Raw genomic sequence first — 25,071 nt, forward strand, 5'->3', positions numbered from 1 at the left:
CTGCCCCGGGGCTGCGGCTCCAACGCCACCTTTGTTTCCCAACAGACAATGGGCTAAGAGGCCACCTGTCCAGGCCAGGCGCTGGTAGGGGATGGGGCCCGGGGGATGCACTCGGCATGTCCAGCCTGAGCCCCAGGCCCTGGGCGGCCGGTATGGAAATAAATTACATGGCTGGGGTTTTGGCTCTGACTTCAAGGGCCGGGGGCCCAGCCCCGTTTTAGCCTGGCTATAAAGAGCTGCCTGGGGTCTCTGTCCAGACCAGACCCTGCTCCTGACTTGTGGACACGATGGCTGCCACCACCACCAGCATCCGCCAGTTCTCAACCTCCGGCTCCGTCAAGGGCCTGTGTGTGCCGGGTGGGGGGTTCTCTCGGGTGTCCTCGGTTCGTGTGGGGGGCGCCTGCCGGGCCCCCAGCCTCCTGGGAGCTGGCAGCTGTGGCAACATGTCGGTCACCTCATCCCGCTTCTCGGCGGGCTTGGGGGGCGGCTACGGCGGGGGCTACACCTGCAGCCTGGGCGGGGGCTTCGGCTCCGGCTCCGGCTTCGGCGTGGGCTTCGGCTCTGGCTTCGGCGCGGGCTTCGGCTCCGGCTTTGGTGCCGCGGACGCCCTGCTGGGGGGCAGCGAGAAGGAGACCATGCAGAACCTCAATGACCGGCTGGCCTCCTACCTGGACAAGGTGCGCGCCCTGGAGGAGGCCAACGCTGACCTGGAGGTGAAGATCCGGGACTGGTACCAGAAGCAGGGGCCGGGGCCCGCCCGCGACTACAGCCCCTACTTCAAGACCATCGAGGACCTGAGGAACAAGGTGTGTGGGCCAGCCAGCTCCCTGCCCTCTGCCTTGTGTCCTTACTACCTGCTTCTGACTCCCTCCCTCCCAACTTTGGACCTTTTCCAACATTTCTTCTCTGCCCTGGGTCTCCATCATTCATTGGTTCCTTCCTTCATTCACTCTCTCACTGGCATGACCATGGAAAGTCACTCTGGGGGTCCCTGAGGGAAGGATCTATGTCTTCCTGCTCAGACTGGAAGCTCCCAAGGGAAGGGATTAAGTGAGTCTGAAGGAGAACACAACACATACCCACATGCTCATGACCTCTAAGAGCACGGCCTTGGCATTCTGTGAACGGGGTGCCTGGGTCTTCTGCACGAGACCCGCCCCGGAGGGTCCTTTGGTGCTGCAGCCCGCGCCACCCCGAGGCAGGTGAGAGCTGAAAGAAATGCCGGGATGTTTAGGGGAGGCCAGGCTGGGGCCTGCTCTTTCCTGGTAGGGAGCCAGGTCTGGTGCTGCCCTGTGAGGGGCTTTGTCTGCTCCTTCCCGGGACCTCGGCCAGGAAGGGAATTCCTGAAATTGCCCCCCGGAAGCAGAACGACTGGGAGTGCCAGATCAGATATGGGCCTTGGTCTGAGCAGCAGGGAACCCAGGGGAGCCCTGGTGAGTCAGCGTTCCAAGCTTCGGGGTCAGCCGGCTCCTCACCACAACCCCCCTGTGCCCGAGCATCAGGCCTCCGCCCCTCTGAGTCACTGCGCCCCTCGGGGGTTTTCACAAGGGCCCCTTGCTAGGTCCAATCAGCCTCCTGAGCAGGGAGGTGGGTAGGAGACGGGTCTGTAGGCCACTGAGGCCAAGGATGGGTAACAAATTGGCCCTTGGGCTCACTCTGGAAACGGAGACCCAGGGTCCCTTCACAGGGCCCCGAAGGGGACTCTGAGGCCCAGCACGAGGCTATTGGAGCTACTTTTTGGCTGCTGAGGCTGCTTCCTCTTACACCTTCTGCACATCAACCCTCAGCCTTAAAAGCTTCCAGATTCTTCCCAGCTCATCTGCCACCTCCACTAAGACCTCCTCTCTCCTCCCTCTGGGCAGCATTTAGGGGCCTCCCTCTCCTTCTGCCCACATGGCTCTGGAGTACAGCCTCTCAGCTTTTCTGACGATAACAGTGACAGCAGCAGTAATAATAACTGACCTTCTGCCCCCTCCAGAGCCCCTTCTCTGCTCTCATTTCAACCACGCAGGTGACCCTGTGGGAAGAGAGAACTTTGCTTTAGGTTTGAGGTGGGGCTGGTCATAATCTTGCTAATTAATTAATTAATTAATTAATTGCCTAATTAAACCAATGTTTCTTGGGGGCTGACTCTGGGCCAGGTACTTTGCCCAGGGCTAGGGATTCCGAAGAGAGTGATACAGATATGGCCTTGTCCCCCTGGAGCTGAGTCCAGTGGAGGAAATGACCAAAAAAGTTGTGGAGAAAATCACAGTTGGGAGAAGTGTTGTGAAGGAGATGGGCAGGGAGGAGGTGTGACCGGAATGAGGGACACACATGGGGTGTGTGGAGGAGGGCTTCCTGGAGGAGGGGGCAACCGAGCCTAGAGGTGATCTCAGTTGGGGAAGAGAGAGTGAGGTGCACGGGAATATTATGGGTCTCTCCTGACCTCATGGTTACCTGTGCCTGGGCACTGCGCCCCCACCACTCTGTGGGCCCTCTCACAGGGTGCCCTGAGGGGGAGATTGCGGGGCCCTCATCTCCTCTATCTGGTCCACTCTCCAAAGGGGCTGCAAGAAGGGTGTTGCGGGGCCTTCCCAGGGTGCTTGCTCACCCAGCCCACTGTGCCTCCCAGATCCTGGCGGCCACCATCGACAATGCCAGCTTGGTGCTTCAGATCGACAACGCCCGTCTGGCAGCTGATGACTTCCGCAACAAGTGAGCCTGCGCCTCCAGGGCTGTCCCCGGGGGCGGGTGTTGGGCCCGGCTCTGCACACCAGAGCTCTCTGTGCGTACAAGGGGGTGTCCTGGGGCGCTCCTTGGCTCACGCCTCCACCCTTTCCAGGTACGAGACTGAGCTGAACCTGCGGATGACTGTGGAGGCCGACACCAATGGCCTGCGCAGGGTGCTGGACGAGCTGACCCTGGCCAGGGCCGACCTGGAGATGCAGATCGAGAACCTCAAGGAGGAGCTGGCCTTCCTGAAGAAGAACCACGAGGAGGTGAGGCTGTCCTGGAAGTGTAGGAGAAACTCACCTGGGAATAAGCAAGGCTGGGGCTCCCAAATCTTCCTGGGCCAAGGCCATGCTCTCAGTCTAGTTCTGGCCCTGAACCTGGGAGACCCTCAGGGGGCCCTGCACGAGGCCTGGAGGACCCTCTCCCCCCGAAGATACTTCCCTTGTCCCTCAAGGCACGACCTATTGAGTGGTGGCAGTTAACTATCTGATGAGCAAATCAGTCTAAGAACACGCATGCTAATTACTCTAATTAATTGTAATAGTGATAGTCATAACAACAACCAAAATCTGCTCAGCACATTACAAGTGATTCATGGCAATTATCTTAGCTGATACTGACAGTGGCCCTGGGAGAAGGGTGCTCTTTCCTTCCCTCACCAGTGAAGAGACTGAGGCTCAGAGAGGTGAAGGGATTTATCCAGAGCTGCACAGGTCTGTCTGACCCATAGCCACACCCACGTCTGACGCCACCACTTTGCCATCTCTCCCACCTCCCTTTTTCAGAGAGTCTTGAAGTCCTACAGACCCTAAGGCTCAACCCAAGGGTCAGGATCCCAGACCCTGTAGGGGGACTAATGAGCCTGCGGCTTCCTTCTGGGCCAACTTCTGGGCTGGCCCACGCTAGGGGAGTCTAATCTTGGAGAAGCAGGAGACCAGAAAGTGTCTCCACTTGGCTTTGAGGCTGGTCATACAGATTGCGTCCCCGCCCCAGCAGATTAACATCTCCTAACAAGTTCTGGTTCTGCAGATGCCAGCACGGGACTGCTTCCCCTGTGCGGTTGGGGGCAGGGGACGAGGCGGGTGGTCAGGGAGGTGAGTGAGGCTGTCCCAGCTCATCCCCTGACGGGCTGGGGAGTTACCGTCTCTCCTCGCCCCGCACACATTGGAACTGGGCAAAGTCCATCTCTGAGTGAGAGTTGGGGGAGATGGTCCATATTCACAGCCCTGCATGTTCAAGACATGATCACATCCACCTCCATCTTCAAGGGGAGGAGCCATTGGGCTGTCTGTCTGTGTCTGTCGGTCATCGGTACCCATCTCCCTGAGGGAGAGAGGCCCGGCCCCAGGGTCTCTCCCTGGGATGGCCCTGGTGAGCTCCTGTTCTCCTCTTGCCCAGGAAATGAATGCTCTGAGAGGCCAGGTGGGCGGGGACGTCAGCGTGGAGATGGACGCCGCCCCCGGCGTGGACCTGAGCCGCATCCTGAACGAGATGCGCGACCAGTACGAGAAGATGGCGGAGAAGAACCGCAAGGACGCCGAGGACTGGTTCTTCAGCAAGGTGGGTGGCCGTGCATGAGCAAGTGTGAACTTGCTCCATACGTGTGCTGGGTCCTGAGAACAGGCTGGAAAACTTGTAGATCACAGCTGTCCCAGCTGGAAGGACCTTTGGAAACCAGTTGGACCCACTGCTCATGTCCAGATGCAGATTGTGGGGCTCAGAGGGGCCTCAGGCTCACACAAGCCACTCTGCGGCCTGGGGAACGGATCCAGGGCCCGTCATCCCTGTCTGGGGCTTCCCCCAGCATATTTGTAGGTATGTGTGTGTTTGGATGAATACCTCATGCCCTTAGTAAACACACACCTAGCAGCTACAGTACCCAGGACAGTAACAGGCACAAAGAGAGTAAAAGCTGTTTTTGCGCAGTGCTCAGTAGGACTATTGAATGCAAAGCACGGTGCGTCCACTGAGTCCCAGGGTGGGCACAGAGGGTGTCTGTGTGCGGGTGTGTTTGCAGCCCCCAGAGCCAGGGAGGGGCTGGGGGAGCAGGTCGGGGAGGTCAGGGCTTGGAGGTGGACCCTGTCCTCTGCCCCACCTCTGCAAGCCTTCTCAAGCCCCTGTGCCCCCCTACCCCCGACCCGCCTTCCAGACGGAGGAGCTGAACCGTGAGGTGGCCACCAACACCGAGGCCCTGCAGAGCAGCAGGACGGAGATCACAGAGCTCCGCCGCTCCGTGCAGAATCTGGAGATTGAGCTGCAGTCCCAGCTCAGCATGGTAGGGCCTCTGACCCCCTCCCTGGCCTGTACCTGTCACCCCAGGGTGGGTCCAGCCTCCTAGACTTCCATTCGGAGGACCCGAATTCCCCACCCAGCCTGTCACTTCACATGGGTCCCTCTCTGCCTCTGTTACTGCCCCATGGTGCTGGCGGCACCCGCAAACCCACGCGGATGCGTCCCCCTGCTGGGTGCTCTGCCCTGGAGAAGGGTCCCAGCTGGGTCTCACCCAGCCACCTGTGCTTTGGCCCACAGAAAGCATCGCTGGAGGGCAGCCTGGCGGAGACCGAGGCCCGCTACGGGGCCCAGCTGGCCCAGTTGCAGGGGCTCATCAGCAACATCGAGCAGCAGCTGTGTGAGCTCCGCTGTGACATGGAGCGCCAGAACAACGAGTACCAGGTACTGCTGGACGTGAAGACACGGCTGGAGCAAGAGATCGCCACCTACCGCCGCCTGCTGGAGGGCGAGGACGCCCAGTGAGTGGGGGCACTGGGGCACACCCTTGGGTCGGTCGGGGGCCGCTGCATCCAGGCAGGGACGTTTGTGCTGGGGAGGTGCAGAGGTCTGCAGGAGGTGACACTGGCAGGGGTCCCGCTGTGAGGAGCACTGAAGGCCGAACGAAAGGGTCTGGACTAGACGGTGTGGGAAACGGGGAGCCACGGAGGGATTTTGCACAGAGGAGTGGTACTATCATCGAGATGTCTTAGAATGTTCGCTCTGGCTGCATAGGGAGAAATGCATCAGAAGGGCCCTGGTGGGGGCAGGGAGACCTGTCAGGAGGCAGGAGCAGGGAGTCGGGCCAGAGAAGCCCTGCTGTAAGGCGGGGGTGGAGGGCAGGGAGAGGCAGGTGGTGTGTGGAGAGGATGTGTTGTAGTTAAAAACAGCAGCGCTAGATGCCTGGACGTGGGGGCGAGCGTGGCTCCCTGGAGGGACGCAACACGTGTTGAGTGAGCCCACGAAGGAGCGGAGGACGATGACCCTGGGTTTCTGGTTCGGATGACTGGCTGGTGATGCCATTACCCGGGATGGAATAAGGAGCCGGGTGGGTGGTGATCTGGGTTGGAGCTGGGAGGGTACATCCGGGCCCCAGTGTAAAGGGGCTGAGAATGTCCTGGAATCTCCATGCTAAGTCATACATTCCAGCTTTTTGCTCCCTGACGATGGCAAAGCGCACCTATAGTCTAACCACTCTCTCTCCCGCTTTAAGAGAGTCTGTTTGTTGGGCCCTTTGGGATATGGAAAAACCACTTGCTCAGCTTCTCCTTGTAAATCCCTGGTTAGCCACAAAGTGCCTCTGGGCCTCCTGTGGGGGTGTCCCCTTTCCTTAGTCCTGCCCACGGGGCCGATGCCCTTTGACCCTTGTGGTATTCTCAGCTGTGATTTCTCTCTGGTTTGCTGGGACCTCTCTCCCCTCGCCCTAGTCCTCCCCAGCCGCTCCTTCTCCACGGGGCCGGGCTCCTGGCCCGCACCCCTGCACTGACAGGTCTCCCTCTCCCTCCCTGCAGCCTGGCCACCCAGTACTCCTCTTCCCTGATCTCACAGCCCACCCGGGAAGGTAAGAGCCTGCCCTGTCTGGCCCGAAGGGAGTGGGGAGAGGCTGGGGACCCGTCTGTGCGGGAGACTGGGGGAGGGGCTCGGGCCTGAGATTTCCTGTGCCCCCTCCTCCACCGCCTGCAGCCACAGTGACCACCCGCCAGGTGCGCACCATTATGGAGGAAGTCCAGGATGGCAAGGTGGTCTCCTCCCGCGAGCAGGTCCACCGCTCCACACACTGAGGCCCCTTTCCACCTGTGACAGCCCAGCCTCGAGGGTCACGGGGGAGCCATCGCCTTGGGCTCCCAGCATGCTAGTGCCGCACCCTGAGTGCCCATCTGGGCCACCAGCCAAGAGCTGTTGCCTTTCTGTATCTGTTTCCTGCAGCCCCTCACCGAGGGTCCTCCTAGAATTGCCCCAGTGTCTGCTATTAAAGCTTTGCCTGAAGTTCAATGCCTCGTGTGATCTGGTCCAGTCATTGGCTTGGGGCGGTGTGTGCTGAGGGACTGGGGAGGAGGACAATTTGAGGGCTTGGGTGACACTTGTCACCTGCAAACCTGTTCTGTCTGCCTCATCCAGGCCTGGGGGGCTCCCGGGAGGCCAGAGGGAAGAAGGCAGGAGATTGAGGGCAAAGGGATGGGAGAGCCCATCGAGCTGGGAAAGTTTCTAAGAATCAGCCCGTGGGTCCCCATGGGCTGGTCCGCAGGAGGGCCCCATAGACTTTCTGGGGAACCACACCCCTTCTAGAGAACTCCCTGCCTCAGCCTGGGGCAGGTCTGGGTTCAAGATCAGAGGGAGAAGGGCTGGGCAGGGGGCTTTCTAAAGGCATGGTCCAAGGTGTTGATGGGCGAGAGGGGGTGGCGGTGGCACGGCCAGCCCAGGAGACCAGCTTGGCCCAGCTCGGGGAGTCTGTGGGGCAGGGTGGCTGCTGTGTGTGTGAGCGTGGGGGGGCGTCCTGTTTGCTCTGGTGGCTTGGCAGCTGCCGGGCTGTTGGGGAATCTCTCTCAGCTGCTAGGAGGGGATGTCTGGGCCTGCCTGGGAAGTGGAAGCCATCAGCAATCTGGGACACGGCCACATTCCATTCAGCGAGCCTGCCGGGACCCCGGGACCCAGGGCCAGGTTGAGGGTGGTGGGCAGGGCGGGTGGGGGCTCCATGAGGGGACTGGGGTGGGCTTCTGGGGGAGGCTTCGGGGTGGGAAGGACTCGCTGGGGGTTCTCAGGAAGACCCTTAGGCAGTGTCCTTTATATTTCCATCTGGCCGGCACTTGAGGTGGCTGCCCCTCACCTCACCCTGAGGCCTCTTTGGGTACAGGAGGGATAAGGAGAGTGGCCAGGGGCACGGCCGTCCTTTCACAGGGAGGGTCTCCCCTCGCCCCCTCACCCCCGGCTCGCCACTTAAGCTCTCTACTTAAGCTCTTCCTTGCCCACCCTGGCCCAGGAGGGAGGTGGGGAAAGGTTAGAGGGGCAGGCTGGGTCCCTGGGGTTTCCAGGGATAGGGGCAGTGTGGCCAGATGGAATCACAGCTCCTGGAGCTGGTGCCAGGGCTCTGCAGAGGGCGGGGGCAGTGTGTCGGGGGCTGTGGGAAGTGTTGGGCTCTGTGGCACACTGGGGATGAAGGAAGCAGGAGCCCTGCCAGCCCGGTTCTGTGGTCAGATGGACCAGCGGGACACTATCCCTCTCAAAGTTTCCTTATCTGTAAAATGGGGTGGTAACCTGAGAGTCGCTGTGTTGTGTGGTGAGCCTAGTGGGCTTAAGTCCAGTGTCCAAGGTGGGACAGGGTCTCAGTCCTCACCCTCTCCCCAGCACCCAGCCCCGGGCCAGGACTGTGGTGTGGCATGTGGTGAAGGAGACTGGCCTCAGGCTGGGGTCTGCCTGGTTCCCCGACCGGTTTCCCTGCCAGACACGGGGGCCCGGTGGGCTGGGCTGGGGTGGCAGCTGCCTGGGAGGGCCCGGTGACGGTGACGTCCTGCTTCTCCTCTTCTCCGTATTAGGTCATGGGAAAGCAGAGCTGGAGGGCCTGCCTGAATCACAGGTGACAGGCCTGAGACCAGAGACATGCACTCGCGCAGACACCCAGCACGGGGGTTCGGGGAAATGAAGCAAAGCCCCAATGGTGGGAGGGGAGGGGGCCGGCAGCCACCTGGGAGCTGGCAGGCAGCCAGCAGTGATGAAAGCTCAGGAGAATGGAAACAGAGGAGCGAGCCTGTTGTAATCGCTACGCCCACTTGTCGATCTATAAAGGCGGCGGGCGAGTCCCGGCAGCCACACGCACCTCGGACCTCTCTCCTCTCTCGCCCTCTTGCTCTGTGCCTGCCTGCCACCCGCCGCTGCCACCATGACCACCACCATCCGCCAGTTCACCTCCTCCAGCTCCATCAAGGGCTCCTCTGGCCTGGGGGGTGGCTCGTCCCGCACCTCCTGCCGGCTGTCTGGCAGCCTGGGCCCTGGCTCCTGCAGGCTGGGGTCTGCGGGGGGCCTGGGCAGTGCCCTCGGGGGCAGCAGCTATTCGAGCTGCTACAGCTTTGGCTCTGGCAGTGGTTATGGCGGCAGCTTTGGGGCCGTGGACGGGCTGCTGGCGGGTGGGGAGAAGGCCACCATGCAGAACCTCAATGACCGGCTGGCCTCCTACCTGGACAAGGTGCGCGCCCTGGAGGAGGCCAACACTGAGCTGGAGGTGAAGATCCGGGACTGGTACCAGAAGCAGGCCCCGGGGCCCGCCCGTGACTATAGCCACTACTACCAGACCATCGAGGACCTGAAGAACAAGGTAGGGCCTGCTGGTGGGACAGAGCCTTTGGGTGGCATGGCTTCTCCTCCCCCCTGTCTGGTATCCTTGACCATGGCCTGGAGTCAGCCTAGAGGGCTGCCACGGGCTCTCAGGGAGCTGAGGACAGCTTGGCTCTGGGTTGGCCTCTGGGAACCCACCTTGGAGCCACTGTGTGGCCCACATTCCCCTTTACGGGGGGCAGCAGTCTGGGCCAGGGACAAGTGAGCCTCATGGAGCTCCTCTAAGCCTCAGTTTCCTCATCACAGAGCTTGTTGCCACCACCTCATGTCATTGGAGGATAAGATGAATGGATGCGCGTAGAGGCTGGGCCCATGGGCTGCCAGATACGTGGGCATCTCTCTTCTTGAAGCAAGAGGGGGATTTTGGGTGATGGTGGGGTGAGGGATCTAGTGAGTTCAAGACGGCACCTGCTGGGAGGGGGAGGTGGAGACAGGGGGCGGGACCTCAGGAACGCCTCTGTGTGTCTTATTTGGGGATTTTTCTGGCTTCCCCATCTGTCCCCCTCCCCCTGTCCCCTCCCACTGTCCCCTCAAGAATGGGGTTCAGCAGACCTCCCAAGGGCAGAGCTGCCTGCTGGAGTCTGGGGTTTGGGCCCAACAGGGGTCATGACTTCTGATTTGGAACTACTCATTGGTGAGGGCTCTTGTAGGGGCCTTTTGGGGGAGCCTCTCAGGGGCACCATCTCCCCAATTGTAAAATGAGGGGGTTGTTCACATCTGTTGCTCTGTCTGGGATTCTGGAACAACTTCTGCCCCAGGGGATCTCTCCCATTCTTCTCTTCCCAGCTGGGCACTCCCAGCTGGCTGCCTGCTCTGGTTGAAGGGAGCCTGGCATGGGGGTCCTTGTGGGAGGAGGCAGGTCTGGGGGTGGGGAGAGGAGGCAAGCTTCAGTGCCTCAGACCCCTGCCGGCCCCTCCTCTGCCAACAATTACTGCCTGGTAAAGGTGAGGGGCTGGGCAGGAAGAGAGACTTCCTGAAGACAGCCACATCCTGGCCTCCAGGCAGGAAGATCCATCTCAGAACCCTGGTCTGGGCTGAGCTACTCTTTACCGACGGCCTTACCACTTTCCCGTCTCCCCAGATCCTCACGGCCACCGTGGACAATGCCAACATCCTGCTGCAGATTGACAACGCCCGCCTGGCAGCTGATGACTTCCGCACCAAGTGAGCCCTGGCCAGGGGGCTGGGAGGAACCGGGGCCTCCCTCCCCACCCCAGGACCGCAGTTGCTATGGCAAGGGCCAGCAGCTGGGGTGGGGGAGTCCACCACTTAGTCATGGATGTGGCAAATGCAGCAAATTCTGAAGGCCGCTGGGCTTAGGCAGAGAGAGGGAGGTGAGGCAGGAGGCAGAGAAGAGAGAAGCTAGAAGCCCGGTGGGGGTGGGGCTTGGCCCCACAGGGTCCCAGGGCCCTGAGGCGGCATTCTGCTTCCACTCCACACCCTCACCTCCATGGTGCCTCACCATCAGAGGCCGGATGCTGGCCAGGACCTGGGCCTGCCTGTGGGTCCAAGCATCGAGACTAAGTCTCTGTTTCCTTTTGCAGGTTTGAGACGGAGCAGGCCCTGCGGGTGAGTGTGGAGGCCGACACCAATGGCCTGCGCAGGGTGTTGGACGAGCTGACCCTGGCCAGGGCCGACTTGGAGATGCAGATCGAGAACCTCAAGGAGGAGCTGGCCTACCTGCGGAAGAACCACGAGGAGGTGCGGTGGTGGGGCAGCAGGTCAAAAAGGCTGCGGAGGGGGTGGCAGGGCTCTGGGGCTGTGCCAGGGCCGGGACCGAGGGAAGAGCACAGAGCAGGTGTTCCAGGGCTGGTCACCTTATGGGGCAGCCCTGTTTGTGGAGCCCTGACCCCTAGTCCTTCCATGTACCACCTTGTTTCCCTGAATCTGGGGACCCTCCCAGGGGCCGCAGAAGCCCCTTCTCCCCATCCTGGCCTCCCTCAAGAGGACAAGGGGACAGTGAGGAGGTCTCCTTGTTCTAGCCCAAACCCTTGAACCTGGACCCTATGTAGAAGTTTGGGAATTCAAGGGGATGTCTTAGGTGTACTGGCCTAAGAATGAGATTTTATCTTTGGAGAGCCCTCAGTCTAATGGGGGGGGGGCATAGAACCTGTCCTTAGGGAACCTCCAGTCTGACGGCAGAGGCAGAGCCCATGCAGAGCAGATGAACAAGAGTCAACAGGAGGGGCAGGGGGTAGAGGCAGAATGAAGGGGGGCTCCTTGGGAGGGGTCTGGAGAGTAAGAGAGCAGGACAGCTCCGCATGCCCACACCCACACCCCCCTCCCCCACAGGAGATGAATGCCCTGCGAGGCCAGGTGGGTGGTGAGATCAACGTGGAGATGGACGCCGCCCCCGGCGTGGACCTGAGCCGCATCCTGTCTGAGATGCGCGACCAGTACGAGAAGATGGCGGAGAAGAACCGCAAGGACGCCGAGGACTGGTTCTTCAGCAAGGTGGGGGCTGCTGCGGCCCGGAGGCCTCTCCCAGCGGATGGGGGGCAAGGACTGAATCCTGACTGATGCCCAGTACCTGGCATCTTGGGGGTGCCCTATCCTCAGTGAGCCATATCGACCCCATGGGATCAGGGTCACCCATTGCATCAACAGGCCAGGAGGTTTCTGGGCTTTGGAAAGTGGGATGCTGGTGAGAAGGCACATTGCTCCCACAGTTAGGTTTGGGAGGGGGCTGAGAGGCCCAGCGGAGATCAGGAAGGTGACCGTGTCTAGGGGAGTTATGGGGGGTGGGGAGAGCCCCAGGTGCCCGTGTGGGCACAGCATGGGCCCTGGGCTGATCATACGGAGGCCGTGGGTGTCATCTGATTTGGAGAAGGGATCCCAAGCTCACGCTGCACTCTCCTGTGTCCTGTCTGCAGACAGAGGAGCTGAACCGCGAGGTGGCCACCAACAGCGAGCTGGTACAGAGCGGCAAGAGCGAGATCTCCGAGCTCCGGCGCACCATGCAGGCCTTGGAGATCGAGCTGCAGTCCCAGCTCAGCATGGTAGGGGAGCTGCCAGGCCTGGGGTGCACCAGGGACCCTGGAGGGGGCACTGACCCCCCTTCCTGACCCCTGAGCCTCCTGCCCTCCTGCAGAAAGCATCCCTGGAAGGTAGCCTGGCTGAGACAGAGAACCGCTACTGCGTGCAGCTGGCCCAGATCCAGGGGCTGATCGGCAGCGTGGAAGAGCAGCTGGCCCAGCTGCGCTGCGAGATGGAGCAGCAGAACCAGGAGTACAAGATCCTGCTGGACGTGAAGACGCGGCTGGAGCAGGAGATCGCCACCTACCGCCGCCTGCTGGAGGGCGAGGATGCCCAGTGAGTGGGGGCGGGGGGCCAGGGGCCAGGGGCCAGGGGCTGGGGGTCTGGAGTGGGGGTGGAACTCTCAGACCCAAATCTAATCTCCTCTTTCTCTCTCTCTCTTTTTTTTTCTCCAGCCTGACTCACTACAAGCCCAAAGAACGTAAGGATCTCGGTAGCTGAGGGTGGGGGTGCACGGGGCAGGCAACCCATCTGCTCATTGCTGGGAAGGGTCCCAGGACCTGCAGGGAATGACAGCTGATCCTCAGTAGGGGTGTGTGTAGAAAGGGACCTGTTAGGGCTCAGGATTGATGCTCAAGGGAATCAGATGAGGGAGACACTAGTCTGATGGGGGCAGGGCAGAGAGATGGTCCTTACCCTAGAGATCCTAGTTTGATTGGGGCAGAACTGGTCCTAGCCCTGGAGACTCTCCTCTGACGGGGAGATTAGGGACATGGTCTCTCGTGGTCTTTGTTCTTGAGAACCTTACAGATGAGCAGTCCTGACCCTGGGATCTGTAGTCTGAAGGGAGAAAGGGACATGGTCCTTGCCTTCCTTGCCTTCTAGATCCCAGTGTGATGGGAAAGATAAGATCCTGGCCCCGGGGAATCTAGTCTAATGGGGGTGATGCGGACCTGGTTCTTGTCTTGGAGATCCCAGTCTGGAGATGAAGGAGACAGGAGCCTAGCCCATGCCCTGGAGACTGCAGAGAAATAGAGATAGACCCCACTGGGTAGCACCCAGTCTTGCAGAAGGACACAGTGGGTCAGGATCAAACCTCCCATCTGGGAAGCTGGACTCCTACAGGGGCACTGCCACAGGGAGGGGATGGGACAGGGAGTGGCAAGAGCAGGAGGGACGAGTGTCTGGATGTGATATTGAGAGGTGAGAAGAGGCAGGGACCGCAAACGGATGTGGCGGGAGAGCTAGCTCTACTCAGGGAACTGGGGGCTGAGCCAGGGTTTCTCGGCCCCCACCCCACCTCGGAGTGTCTGTCTCCTGCAGCCGTGACCACACGCCAGGTGCGCACCATTGTGGAAGAGGTCCAGGATGGCAAGGTCATCTCCTCCCGCGAGCAGGTCCACCAGACCACCCGCTGAGAACTCTGCTCCTCCTGGCCAGCCCCCCAGACTCCCCGACCGACCCTGTAGCCTCTGGATTCCCCAGCCTCAACTCCTGGCTTAGTCCCTTTTCCATAACCCCTTGCCTGACCAATAAAGCTTGTTGACTCATATGGAATTCGTCCTGATTGTAGCCACTGAGGTGGGCCCTAGTGAGCAATGGGTGAACTGGGGGAAAAGTCCGTGGACACCAACTGTTGTTGACTTGGAGGTCAAGGGTGGTCTAGGATCGGGGTAAAGAGTAGGTCTGGGCAGGGCTTAGGGGGGCACTTTGCATCTCCGAAGGGTCAGTGATCCTTGGGAGGGTGGTCCAGGCAGTGCCAGACCCAGGGTCAGGCCAGCATACCCGGGGAGGTCTTAGGTGGCCTCTTCTTGCCCTGTAAGTAGGTTTTCTCATCCATAAATGGCTGAGGAGATGTCAGGTGGGAGCCAGAGTCCTAAAGGATGACGCATTCAGTCAATTACTCCAAGAGGGACATGCCCTTCTCCAAGAGGGGGCAGGGGGTGGGTGGGACAGGAATCAGGATCCTCCTGGAAGAGGCAGGAGCATAAGGAAGGTGGGGGAGGCAGGCGGGGTGGTTAGGGCCCACGTTCCTTTGTGAGTCTCAGGAAATCCCCAAAAGGGGTTGTGGGCACCCCTGGGGTACTCCTACTGCCTCACCCCAGGAATATGAACTGTAGTCTAGGCTTCTAGAGAAGGCTGAGGGCCCCAGGCAGGTGTGGGAGAAAGGGTGGGTCCTCTCTCAGGGACGTTTCCTCAAATGGTCAGCTGCTGCTCAGGATGGGGCCCGGGGAGAGTGCCAGGATTGCGGTGGGGGAGGGGGGTGGTGTGGAGCAGCACCACCCTCCCTGGGAGCCTGGAGGTGGGGAAGGTGGAGAAGTGCATCCTGGGGAAGGGGGGCAGTCCCTCCCTAGCCACTCCCAGGACCCTCCGGGCTTCAGCCCCTTTCATTCTGGTGGCAGGCAATGAGCCAGGTGGGGAGGAGCCCCGACACCTGGAAGGAAGTCTTCCTTTGAGTAAATCTGGAAACCACTGGGCGGGGCAGGACTTCCTGGTTTTCTTCAGGAAATGAGAAGGGATTGAAGAGCTTAATGAGAGGAAGGGCGCCCCCACCTCAATTTGCTGACAGGCCTGGGACTGTTTGCCGCTGTAGAATCAGACCAGGGCCCATCAAACACTCTCCTAGTGCCTGGACACTGAAGATGGGGCCTGCACCTGAGCAGCCAGAGCCCCAGAGGCCTGGCGGGGTGCAAGGATTGGGACTAGTGAAAACCAGGGAGGACCGCGAAGGGTGGTGGTAAGAGCATGGTCTACGAGGTGAGCAGGTGGCTGTGCGTCTTTGGACAGTTCCCAGGCCTTCTCTGGATCTGAGGCTGTGGTCGCTGAGGAGAGGGATGGGCCTCAACGATGGTCTTTCCAGCCCTGATCCAGGGGCCGCTGAGGACAGTGAGTTCCTAGTCGAGGCAGGGACCACTGGCTGGAGTGCAGAGCCGGAACCAGAGCAGGCTGGGAGCGCAGCCTCCGCTCCATCAGAGGCCGGTGTCTCCCAGCTGCCTGACCAGCAATGACGGATGGAGGCAGGGGAGGCCCTGTGCCCACCAGGCCCCGCCACACTTCCAGCCACAACCAGAAGAACCAGCCCTGGGTTGAGGGTGGCTCATTTGGACGGTGATCTCATTTATCTAAATGGCAGCCCCGGGAAGCAGGGAGGGTCTGGGAAGAGGCGCCCCATTGTGTGGATAGGGACACTGAGGCTTCAAGGAGCAGTGACTCAGCTCTTGTCGGGGTTATGCTGGGAAGAGGGGCCCCACCCCCTGCCCCGCCCCAGGTTCTTAGGCAGATTCTGCAGATTCTCTCCCTGCAGATCCTGGGGGCCCACCCCTACTGTTGGGGTGACTGAGGAGGGGTCATAGGGTGGGGTGGCCACAGATAGCCCTGGACTGCACCCCTGTGCTGGGGAAGAAGCTTCTGCCCACAAAGTGAGTGGGTGGGTGGCTCAGGAGGCCGGAGTGGAGAGAAGCCAAGTGTGGAGAGCTGGGCCAGGAGAGGCAGTGGTGCCTGCTGGGGGTGGGGGTCCTTAGGGGATGGTCCTGGGCCCAGACAGGGAAAGCCCTACCCTTTCCTGGAGTGCTCAGCCCATGCCTGGGCAGGTAGGACCACAGGAGGGAGCGATGGGGGGCTGAGACCTGTGGTCCCCTTGGGGAATTTTGGTGGTTGGACTTTCTTGTCGCACCCCCAAGCCAATCCGGGATGCTGAGGACATGTGCCTGTGGCTGGACTGGGCGGCCCAGCTGTGGGACTCCACAGTTCATCCACGCACCCTCCCCCTCCCAACCCCGGCACCAAACAATTCACCCCCCGCGCCGTCCGCGAACCGGTCTGTAACCACCCTCAGTGCCGCCTTACACACTCTCATGTGATGGACACACATGATGGGCCTGATGTCCAGGCCCAGGCCAAGGACAGCAGTCGCCAGCCCTTGTGACTCTTCCTCTGCCACGCCCACGCCCCGAAAGTATGACTGGCAGTGCTTTCTGCAAGGAGATAATGTGGCAGGAACACTCTGTCTGTGGCGCGGCGTCTCTCTGTGCCTCTTCTGCACCGGGCCCGGGGGAAGGAGGAGACACAGGCCTTGGCCTGGAGGGACCCTGAAGGGCTCCGGTTTAGGGGTGGCGGGCAGGGCACAGTGTTGGGGCTGACAATACTCCTTCAGTCTTATGCGGTGTGGGTAGGGGCGAGGTTGAGAAGAGAGGGCGGTTCAGAGCCAAGGCTGTTAACAGAGCTTGATCCAGCCACATGGGCCCCTGAGGGCCCCTTGGTTGTGCAGACCAGTGTGACAGGCTGTGACAGCACCCACCCTCGGAAGGGGGGCGTGAAACACGGGGGAGTGGGAGGACCACCTACCATCTGGCTCTCACAGATTCATCCAGATGCTGGGAGCAGTGGCGGGGCCAGAGCCTGGACTGGAAACACGTGTTCACTTCCAGGGAGTCTGCCCCCTCCCTGCAGGCCCCCTGCACCCCCATCACGGCCTGACCACACGGTAGCGGTAGCGGGGTTGTCTCTAAGTATGCCCTGAGGGCTTTTCTGCCTTGTTCTTTTTATCTGAGTGCCCAGCACAGATCTGGCGCCTGCTTGACTGCACGCTGCTCTGTCCGAGCTCACTGGGGACCTTCTCTTTCTTCACCCTGCCCTGAAGCCTGTGGTTCTGGCTGCCACCATGGATGGGCTGGGGGCCCTGCAGCAGCCCCCTCTCTCCCCTCAGTCCCCTGAGGGCCTCCCCTCCTTCCCTTCTTTCCCCTTCTTCTCCTGCTTCCCAGCCTGGCTGGTCTCCAGAATTCCCTATGAGCTCATAAAACGTCCCCACGAACAGGCTTGTCCTGGGCGATGCTGATACAGTGGGTCAGAGCAGGGTCGGGAATCTGTGTGGGGATCCTGGTGATCAGTCGGGTTGGGGAGTCATTGCACGTTGAGGCGTGCATTGGCCAATGATATTTCCTGGCCAACTCAGGTATGAGATGACCTCATCATACCTGAGACGGGGTAGGTGAAGGAGAGAGGGAAGAGGCCTGGGTGGGGGAAGGAACCCGCTGCCTGGAGACATGCCAGTTTGGTTGGAGTCTGTGCTCTGTGCCCACAGACCTAGTGCTCCTGGCTCTCAGCAACCTTGGGTACGTTTGCCTCGCTGGCACACCGGAAATGTGCCCCTTGGTCTTTCTCTGCCAATTCAGATCTTCTGAGGCCCAGATGGAGCCTCTGTTGATATTCCCTCCTTTACTGCTGAGGCTTAGCGTTGGGTAACACTTACTTACCCAGTGGCATCCTGTGGGCCAAACACCCCAGGGCTTCCTGCCATGCAGTGCTGCATTCCCGGCCTTAGTTTTCTGTCCGGGACCAAATGATAGGTTCCAAGGTCAGAAACTATGTCATCATCTTCCCCAACCCCCATGCCCTGGGTGCCAGGCACACGGTGGGTGCTTGGTCTGCAGTGTTGACTGAGTGGGTTGATGGGTTGGTTGGTAACTTCCTGTAGCTTCTCAGCCCATGCAGATCCCCAAGCATCAGTGCTGGGCTCATGTGCAATCCCACACTGACTCTAGGAATGGTGGAGGGGCAGGGATCCAATTAGAAGGGAGGGAGGTGGGGGCGCCTGGGTGGCTCAGTCGGTTAAGCGTCCAGCTTCAGCTCACGTCATGATCTCATGGTTTGTGAGTTCAAGCCCCCGTCGGGCTCTGTGATGATAGCTCAGAGCCTGGAGCCTGCTTTGGATTCTGTGTCTCTGTCTCTGTCTGCCCCTATCCCTGCTTGCACAAGCTCTCTCTCTCTCTCTCTCTCTCTGAAATATATAAACATTAAAAAAAAAAAAAAAGAAGGGAGGGTGGTGGAGGGTGGGCTGAGGCAGAGAAGGAAGACATCCCAGAGACCACAGGGAGAGTCCGTGTAAAGCTCAGGAACAGTGCTGGTGCCGGGTTCGAGTTTCTGCTTCTATTTAACCTGGGACAAGTCTCTCTCTCTGCATGGGGCTTGGTGGCCTCAAAGGTGATTTTTATTTTTATTTTTTTAAAAGAGAGAGAAAATGTGACCAGGGGAGCAGGCAGAGGGAGAGAGAGAGAAAAAAAATCTTTTTTTTTCTTTCTCAGTCTGACTTAGCAGCATAATGTTCTCTAGGTCCATCTATGTTGCTGCGAGAGAGAGAGAGAGAGAGAGAGAGAGAGAGAATATCTTTTTTCTTTTCTTTTCTTTCTTTCTTTCTTTCTTTCTTTCTTTCTTTCTTTCTTTCTTTCTTTTTTGAGAGAGAATCTTAAGCAGGCTCTACAATCCGCTCAGAGCCTGACATGAGGTTCGATCACATGACCCGGGATCATGACCTGAGCTGGAATCAAGAGATGGACACTCAACAAACTGAGCCACCCAGGCACCCCCAAGAGTCATTTTTAGTTCCGAGGGTAATGAGTCTGTGGTTGGACCTGAACTCTAGGCCCATCCTGACACCCGGGATGGCAAGGTTTTTGTCCAAGATTCCAGGACCCACTTTGCCCATGTTTGGTGTTGGGAGAGGGGAGCAGGAGCATCGGGTTCTGTCTCCCAGGCCTGGCCCTGAAGGCGTGTGTTGGGTGCCAGCTCTGCTCAGAACTCTGGGCCCTGTTCCTACAAGCTGAGTGACTGATGGGGCACGATATGGCAGCAGCAAAGTCCTGGTTATGCTGAGACAGAATTTCCTGTTCCTAGGTTCCAGTAATATCACCCAGAAGTGCTCAGGCCGAGGCAAGCCTTCTTCTGGCTCCTCTGGGGCCACGGAGGCACTTTAGAACAAGGACAGTGGCCAGTTCTGTGTGTCACCCCCCAGAGCACCCTGAAGAATCCTCAGCTTTTGGGTTCAGAGCTCCCTAATCCTGGCTCCAGCCCTGAGGCCAAGGTCATGCCCACTGTGGGAAGAGCTCATTCCAGGTACTGTGGGAGGTAAATGAGAATGGATGTACCTGGTCCCAGCCTGCAAGGCATCGTCGGCGAGTGGAGATGCCCTGAGCCTGGGTTCTAATCCTGGCTCTACAACTTAAAGCCGAGTGACGTTGGGGGAATCACTCCCTCCCTCTGAGTCTCCCTCTCTCCTCCCGACTTCGCAAGGTGAATTCAAGACAATGATGCACGTTGGAGATGCACAGAGAGGGTGGTTGAGGATGGCGGGAAGGGCTCGGACTGGGCCAGCAGACGGGCAGGGGTTCAAACCTCAGCTCGCTGTTGACTGGTGCCTTGGGAAGCCCACTTAACCTACCAGCTCCCTCGCCTGTGAACCTGTGGCGGGAACATTGCCTCTCACAAACTGTGTGGCACGTGTAGGGCACTCCATACAATACTGGAGCATGGCAGATGTGACCAGAGAGGTCACCTTCCCCCTCTTCTCAACTGAACGAAGGAAGCTGTCTAGCCCAGCCTGGAATCTATGGACATTCGAAAGGAAAGCGTTGGGAACAGAGCCTTGGATGCAGTGTGGGGACTCAGAGGCTCCTGGTGGGGTCAGGGGTCACACACGGCACTAATGGCAGGACGGGGACTCCCTCCCACCACAGTTCATGATGGGCATCCATGACTAGGTAGAGCAATGCATTGGGGGTGGGCTGCTCAAAGGGTGGGAGTGTTGGGGTAAAGAGGAGAGGGTGAGGTTGTGGGAGGGAGGTGCCAGAGGGCAGAGGTGGGTGTGAGGAGGCAGGTGAGGGGGCACCTAACTGCAAAGGAGGCATAGGGAACGGAGGGGCCGGGCCACCATTGGGGAGTGGCCAGTGGGGTTCTGCGTGTAGGTCCTTCTGTGTTGTGTCCTCCACTTCTACAGATGAGAAAGCTGAGACCCAGAGGGGCTAAAGGATGGCTTACGCTGCATAGCTTGTAAGGGGCAGAGCGGGGATTCGAGCCGACACCCGAATGGTACATACTGGTCCCATGGTACCCAATGCTTCTGATGATTCTGGGGGCTCAAAGGCAGCCTCTGACACTGGATCCGATCCAATAAGGGAAAGAGAGTCAGAGAATTAAAAAAAAACAACTACTTAAAAAAAATATTTATTTATTTTTGAGAGAGAGAAAGAGCACACAGGGGAGGGGCAGAGAGAGAGAGGGAGACACGGAGTCTGAAGGAGTCTCCAGGCTCTGAGATGTTAGCACAGTTCCTGACGTGCGCCTCGAACCCACGGACCGTGAGATCATGACCTGAGCCGAAGTCGGACACTTAACCGACTGAGCCACCCAGGCGCCCCGAGAATTTTTAGAACTAGAAGGGACTCCACGATCAGGCAGTCCAGCTTTGTCACTTTACTGAGGGGACACAGAGGCCCAGAGAGGGGAGGCAAGGGGGCCTCAGGTCACACAGAGAGCAAAGCAAAGTTAGACCATGAACCCAGCTCTCCTTGTTCAGAGCCGGGCAGGCAGGATCCCCACAGCACATCCTGAGGCGGCCCCAGGCCGGCATCGGTGAGGCCTTTCTCAGTCAAGGCTGTCACCGAGGGGCAGGGAGTCCTTCACGGGCTGACTCACCGCCTGGGGACGCAGCTGCCACAAAACTGCCTGTGCCAAGTCCCCGCTGGCCCCTTAGGCTCTGGGAACGAGAGCCGGTTCTCGCCGCCCAGCCTGAGTCACTGCCGACTGGTGTTTGTGAGTTTTTCTCTCGGCCCCACACCCCCGGAGCTGGGTGGGAACTCCGAGCAGCACCCAGTGAAGTGAGTCGACCCCGGGCTGAATAATCCTGATCCGGAGTGGGGAGTTGGATGGGACCTGGTGTGATGAAACGGGCAGGGGAACCTTCCGTCAGCAGTCGGGAGGCCCCGCCCTCCCCGGCGCCTATAAAGGTTCCGGGGGTTTGAGCTGCCCCAGCATCCTCCCAGCCTCCCTGAGCACCTCTCTCTCCTCTCTGCCGCCTCACTCGCTCGCTCACTCACCTCCCTCCTGGCATCATGACCACCTGCAGCCGCCAGTTCACCTCCTCCAGCTCCATGAAGGGCTCCTGCGGCATCGGGGGCGGCTCCAGCCGCATGTCCTCCGTGCTGGCCGGAGGGTCCTGCCGGGCCCCCAGCGCCTACGGGGGCCTGTCTGTCTCCTCCTCCCGCTACTCCTCCGGGGGGGCCTGCGGCCTGGGGGGCGGCTTCAGCAGCAGCAGCAGCTTTGGTGGGGCCCTGGGTAGCGCCTTCGGTGGAGGATATGGTGGTGGCCTTGGTGCTGGCTTTGGAGGTGGCCTTGGTGTTGGCTTCGGTGGTGGCTTCGGCGCTGGCTTTGGAGGGGGTGATGGCGGCCTCCTCTCCGGCAACGAGAAGCTCACCATGCAGAACCTCAACGACCGGCTGGCCTCCTACCTGGACAAGGTGCGCGCCCTGGAGGAGGCCAACGCCGACCTGGAGGTGAAGATCCGCGACTGGTACCAAAGGCAGCGGCCCAGTGAGGTCAAGGACTACAGCCCCTACTTCAAGACCATCGAGGACCTGAGGAACAAGGTGTGTGGGCCAGGTGGGCGACCCTGGTGGTTGCGACAGGCCATGGCTTCAGCGGCCCTTAGAAATCACTTTCTAGCATCTTTGTTTCACAAACTGGGAGAGTGAGGCCACCTTGGGGGAGTAGACGGAGGCCACTCTGCATTGCTGGCAGAGGGTCCCTTTTCAGCATCCAGCTGTCCGAGCTTGGCTGGAGCCCTGACTCTCTTATTCCCTGCAAGTGATTTTTGCGTTGCTCCCTCAGCTTCTCTCAGCCTGGGGCCGAGGATGGGGTGGTAGGAGCCGGGGGGGCCTCCCTCCGCGCACCCTGAGCCGGCTGCAAAAGACACCCAGGCTGGCTGGATGGAAGAGTGTAGGGCCTGACTCGCCAGCCAGGCGACCCTCAAGTTTGGGGACACCGTATCCTCCCCTCTCTGCTCTTCACCCCCGAGCTTTGGGGTCTTGGCTAACGAGGCCTGTCCTTTCACCTCTGTAGATCATCACGGCCACCGTCGAGAACGCTCAGCCCATTCTGCAGATTGACAATGCCAGGCTGGCAGCCGATGACTTTAGGACCAAGTGAGCCACCGCTGTGGTGGGCGGAGTGTGGTGCAGAGGGCGGGGGTTGGGGGAGGGTGGGCAAGCTGTGGGGCTGTTGGTTTTGAACCTCAGAGGCCTCGCAGATGGAGCCTGATGCCTCGACCTCTGTCCTGCCAGGTATGAGCACGAGCTGGCCCTGCGCCAGAGCGTGGAGGCCGACATCAACGGCCTGCGCAGGGTGCTGGACGAGCTGACCCTGGCCAGGACTGACCTGGAGATGCAGATCGAAGGGCTGAAGGAGGAGCTGGCCTTCCTGAAGAAGAACCACGAGGAGGTGAGGTCGCTGCTGGTGTTGGCAGCGGGAGGCCGGTTCAGGGGCCAGGAAAGGGCTCAGCTGAGCTGGTCATCTCCCGCCATCCCTTCCTAGGAGATGCTTGCCCTGCGGGGTCAGACTGGCGGGGACGTCAGTGTGGAGATGGACGCCGCCCCCGGTGTGGACCTGAGCCGCATCCTGAACGAGATGCGCGACCAGTACGAGCAGATGGCGGAGAAGAACCGCAGAGACGCGGAGGCCTGGTTCCTGAGCAAGGTGGGGCTCAGGCGCTCAGCTCTCCTGCAGGACTTCCCAGCCAGGGGCCACCTCTAGGGTGCCTCACACCTGCTCCTCTTTTCCTGTCTCAGACCGAGGAGCTGAACAAGGAAGTGGCCTCAAACAGCGAACTGGTGCAGAGTGGCCGCACAGAGGTGACCGAGCTCCGGAGGGTGCTCCAGGGCCTGGAGATTGAACTGCAGTCCCAGCTCAGCATGGTATGAAGGACCCCGGCTCGCCGCAGTCCCCAAGTCACCAGTAATGCCGCCGGCCCCTCAATGTTGCCACAATACAGTTCTGCCCGTCTTTTCCCAGGAGTGGGATGGAGGGGTCATTGTACCCATTATATAGACACAGAAATTAAGGCCCAGAACAACGGAGTGACTTTTCTCCACATCGTCTGGCCCATCAGTAGCCCAGCTGGGACCAAAATCCATGTACTTCTCAGGAACATGCCCAGAGGCCTGGGGTGGGGGGGAGTAATGATCCTCTCTGTTGACTCTTTCCCTTTCCCCCACTCACAGAAAGCATCCCTGGAGAGCAGCCTGGAGGAGACCAAAGGCCGCTACTGCATGCAGCTGGCCCAGATCCAGGACCTGATCGGCAGCGTGGAAGAGCAGCTGGCCCAGCTGCGCTGCGAGATGGAGCAGCAGAACCAGGAGTACAAGATCCTGCTGGACGTGAAGACGCGGCTGGAGCAGGAGATCGCCACCTACCGCCGCCTGCTGGAGGGCGAGGATGCTCAGTGAGTGCACTGCCCTCCTTCCAGGTCCTGCCCCGCAGCCCCTGCAGCCCCGCCGCTCCCAGCGCGTCTAACTGCTCCTCCTTTTCTCCCCTGCAGCCTCTCCTCCCAGCAAGCGTCCAGCCAGTCCTTTTCTTCCCACAACGGTAAGACCCTTGAGGCTCCCGGGTGCCCCTGAGCCCCCAGCCCTCCCTTCTCCTTGTGTGGGGCCTCTAAGCTCCCAGAACACTTCTCACCCCCTCGCCTCTCCCCCACAGTCTTCTCCTCCTCCTCGTCCCCCTCTGGCTACCAGACCCGGCCCATCCTCAAGGAGCAGGGCTCGTCCAGCTTCAGCCAGGGCCCGAACTCCAAGCACTGAGCTGCCTCTTCCGGAGCCTCCTGCCCGCCCGCCGGCCCCAACCTCCTGAAGGCCTGCGTCAGGGCCCTGTCCTCCCAGCGCGGTCCCCAAGCTGTCTCCCCTCCCCCTCTGCTGGTGGTGGGCTAATAAAGCTGACTTCCCGGTTGACGCAAACCTGTGTGGTCTCTGTTCTTGAACAAATGGGAGGGGGTTGAAGGTGTCTCCCCGAGGCCTTCTCGGACCCCACAGCCTGACGGGTCCAGGACACAGCAAAGCTCAGTAATACTGGTGGGGTCTTTCCCGAAGACTCCCCCGCCGCCTTGCCCCCCCCCCCCCATATCGTGGGCGTGGGAGGTGGGACGCAGGAGGGGAAGGAGCTCCCACGTGTTGACAGTCACCCTGTGAGGTGGGTGTGGTGAGGCTGGGTTTGGAATGGAGACAGCTCTGCCATTCAGAGGGGTTAAGTAACTTTCGCAAAGTCATGTGGATCCTAAGAGGCATGATTGTGGTTCAAGCCCTGCTGTCTGGTTACGGAGGCCACGCTTTTTTTTTTTTTTTTTTTAAATGCCACTCTCTCGTTTTAGGTATTTTAACCCAAAGACTCCAAAGCTTGAGCTCTTAACTCTACCCTTTGGCTCCTCACATTACACAAGTTTTGTGTTGGGCGGTAGAAAAGAGAGCCTTCGCCTTGGGGATGGTGTCCGTGGTTAGGACTGAACTTTTTTCTCCCAACCTGTCCTCCTCTTCACCCCTTATCAGCCCCTGCTTGTCATCAGGCAGGAGACTGAGTGCGAGGGGTCCCCTGGGAAACATCTGTCACCCTCGCCCTGCTTCATCACCACCCTCCACCCCCCCATGTTCAGACCTGCTGCCTCTCTCCCTAGAGCTGGGCACAGGATAACTGACTGGGCCCCTTGCTGTCCGTCTCTCCCAGCCCCATTTCTACCTGCTGGGCTCTCTAGAAAGAATATGGCCAAGTTCAAGTATGCGGACACGATCAGGACTCTACTGTTTAATCACCTGTGATGTTCTCTTTCCCCTCCAATGCTTGACCCTCTGTCTCAACCCACTTGGGTGCTTTTCTGCCTGGCCCTGCTCTGTATTCTTGAGTCAACCATCCCATCCCACACCATGAGTGCTTTCCATATTAAAAAAATTTAATGTACAAAATCAAAGTTATGTATGT

The 25,071-nt window shown here is 59.8% G+C and overlaps 3 protein-coding genes across 3 annotated transcripts; all 3 read left to right on the top strand.

Moving 5' to 3' along the window:
- Positions 1-125: 125 nt before the first annotated feature.
- LOC131497342 (keratin, type I cytoskeletal 42) lies at positions 126-6,975 on the top strand. The gene is made up of 8 exons (XM_058703552.1): positions 126-806; positions 2,615-2,697; positions 2,825-2,981; positions 4,114-4,275; positions 4,865-4,990; positions 5,245-5,465; positions 6,495-6,544; positions 6,667-6,975. Exons 1-8 carry the CDS (start codon positions 288-290, stop codon positions 6,762-6,764), a joined length of 1,416 nt encoding a protein of 471 aa, XP_058559535.1. The 5' UTR covers positions 126-287; the 3' UTR covers positions 6,765-6,975.
- Positions 6,976-8,790: 1,815 nt separating this feature from the next.
- LOC131497343 (keratin, type I cytoskeletal 17) lies at positions 8,791-13,837 on the top strand. Its single transcript, XM_058703553.1, has 8 exons — positions 8,791-9,289; positions 10,391-10,473; positions 10,854-11,010; positions 11,602-11,763; positions 12,183-12,308; positions 12,401-12,621; positions 12,741-12,766; positions 13,609-13,837. The coding sequence occupies exons 1-8, from the start codon at positions 8,858-8,860 to the stop codon at positions 13,701-13,703; spliced, it is 1,302 nt and encodes a 433-aa protein (XP_058559536.1). The 5' UTR covers positions 8,791-8,857; the 3' UTR covers positions 13,704-13,837.
- Positions 13,838-21,062: 7,225 nt separating this feature from the next.
- Positions 21,063-24,059, top strand: LOC131497341 (keratin, type I cytoskeletal 16). The gene is made up of 8 exons (XM_058703551.1): positions 21,063-21,701; positions 22,174-22,256; positions 22,395-22,551; positions 22,645-22,806; positions 22,899-23,024; positions 23,331-23,551; positions 23,648-23,694; positions 23,806-24,059. Exons 1-8 carry the CDS (start codon positions 21,168-21,170, stop codon positions 23,904-23,906), a joined length of 1,431 nt encoding a protein of 476 aa, XP_058559534.1. The 5' UTR covers positions 21,063-21,167; the 3' UTR covers positions 23,907-24,059.
- Positions 24,060-25,071: the final 1,012 nt, after the last annotated feature.

The sequence above is a fragment of the Neofelis nebulosa genome, chromosome 16 (genome assembly GCF_028018385.1).
Source record: "Neofelis nebulosa isolate mNeoNeb1 chromosome 16, mNeoNeb1.pri, whole genome shotgun sequence".
Classification (NCBI taxonomy): Eukaryota; Metazoa; Chordata; class Mammalia; order Carnivora; family Felidae; genus Neofelis; species Neofelis nebulosa.

Excerpts from the sequence above, each read along its gene's own strand:
- LOC131497343 (XM_058703553.1), top strand. The coding sequence starts at position 8,858 with ATGACCACCACCATCCGCCAGTTCACCTCCTCCAGCTCCATCAAGGGC. Across the intron at positions 12,309-12,400 it reads TGCAGTCCCAGCTCAGCATG|AAAGCATCCCTGGAAGGTAG; the intron begins GTAGGGGAGCTG and ends GCCCTCCTGCAG. Across the intron at positions 12,622-12,740 it reads CTGGAGGGCGAGGATGCCCA|CCTGACTCACTACAAGCCCA; the intron begins GTGAGTGGGGGC and ends TTTTTTCTCCAG.
- LOC131497341 (XM_058703551.1), top strand. The coding sequence starts at position 21,168 with ATGACCACCTGCAGCCGCCAGTTCACCTCCTCCAGCTCCATGAAGGGC. Across the intron at positions 23,552-23,647 it reads CTGGAGGGCGAGGATGCTCA|CCTCTCCTCCCAGCAAGCGT; the intron begins GTGAGTGCACTG and ends TCTCCCCTGCAG. Across the intron at positions 23,695-23,805 it reads GTCCTTTTCTTCCCACAACG|TCTTCTCCTCCTCCTCGTCC; the intron begins GTAAGACCCTTG and ends TCTCCCCCACAG.
- LOC131497342 (XM_058703552.1), top strand. The coding sequence starts at position 288 with ATGGCTGCCACCACCACCAGCATCCGCCAGTTCTCAACCTCCGGCTCC. Across the intron at positions 4,276-4,864 it reads AGGACTGGTTCTTCAGCAAG|ACGGAGGAGCTGAACCGTGA; the intron begins GTGGGTGGCCGT and ends CCCGCCTTCCAG. Across the intron at positions 5,466-6,494 it reads CTGGAGGGCGAGGACGCCCA|CCTGGCCACCCAGTACTCCT; the intron begins GTGAGTGGGGGC and ends CCCTCCCTGCAG.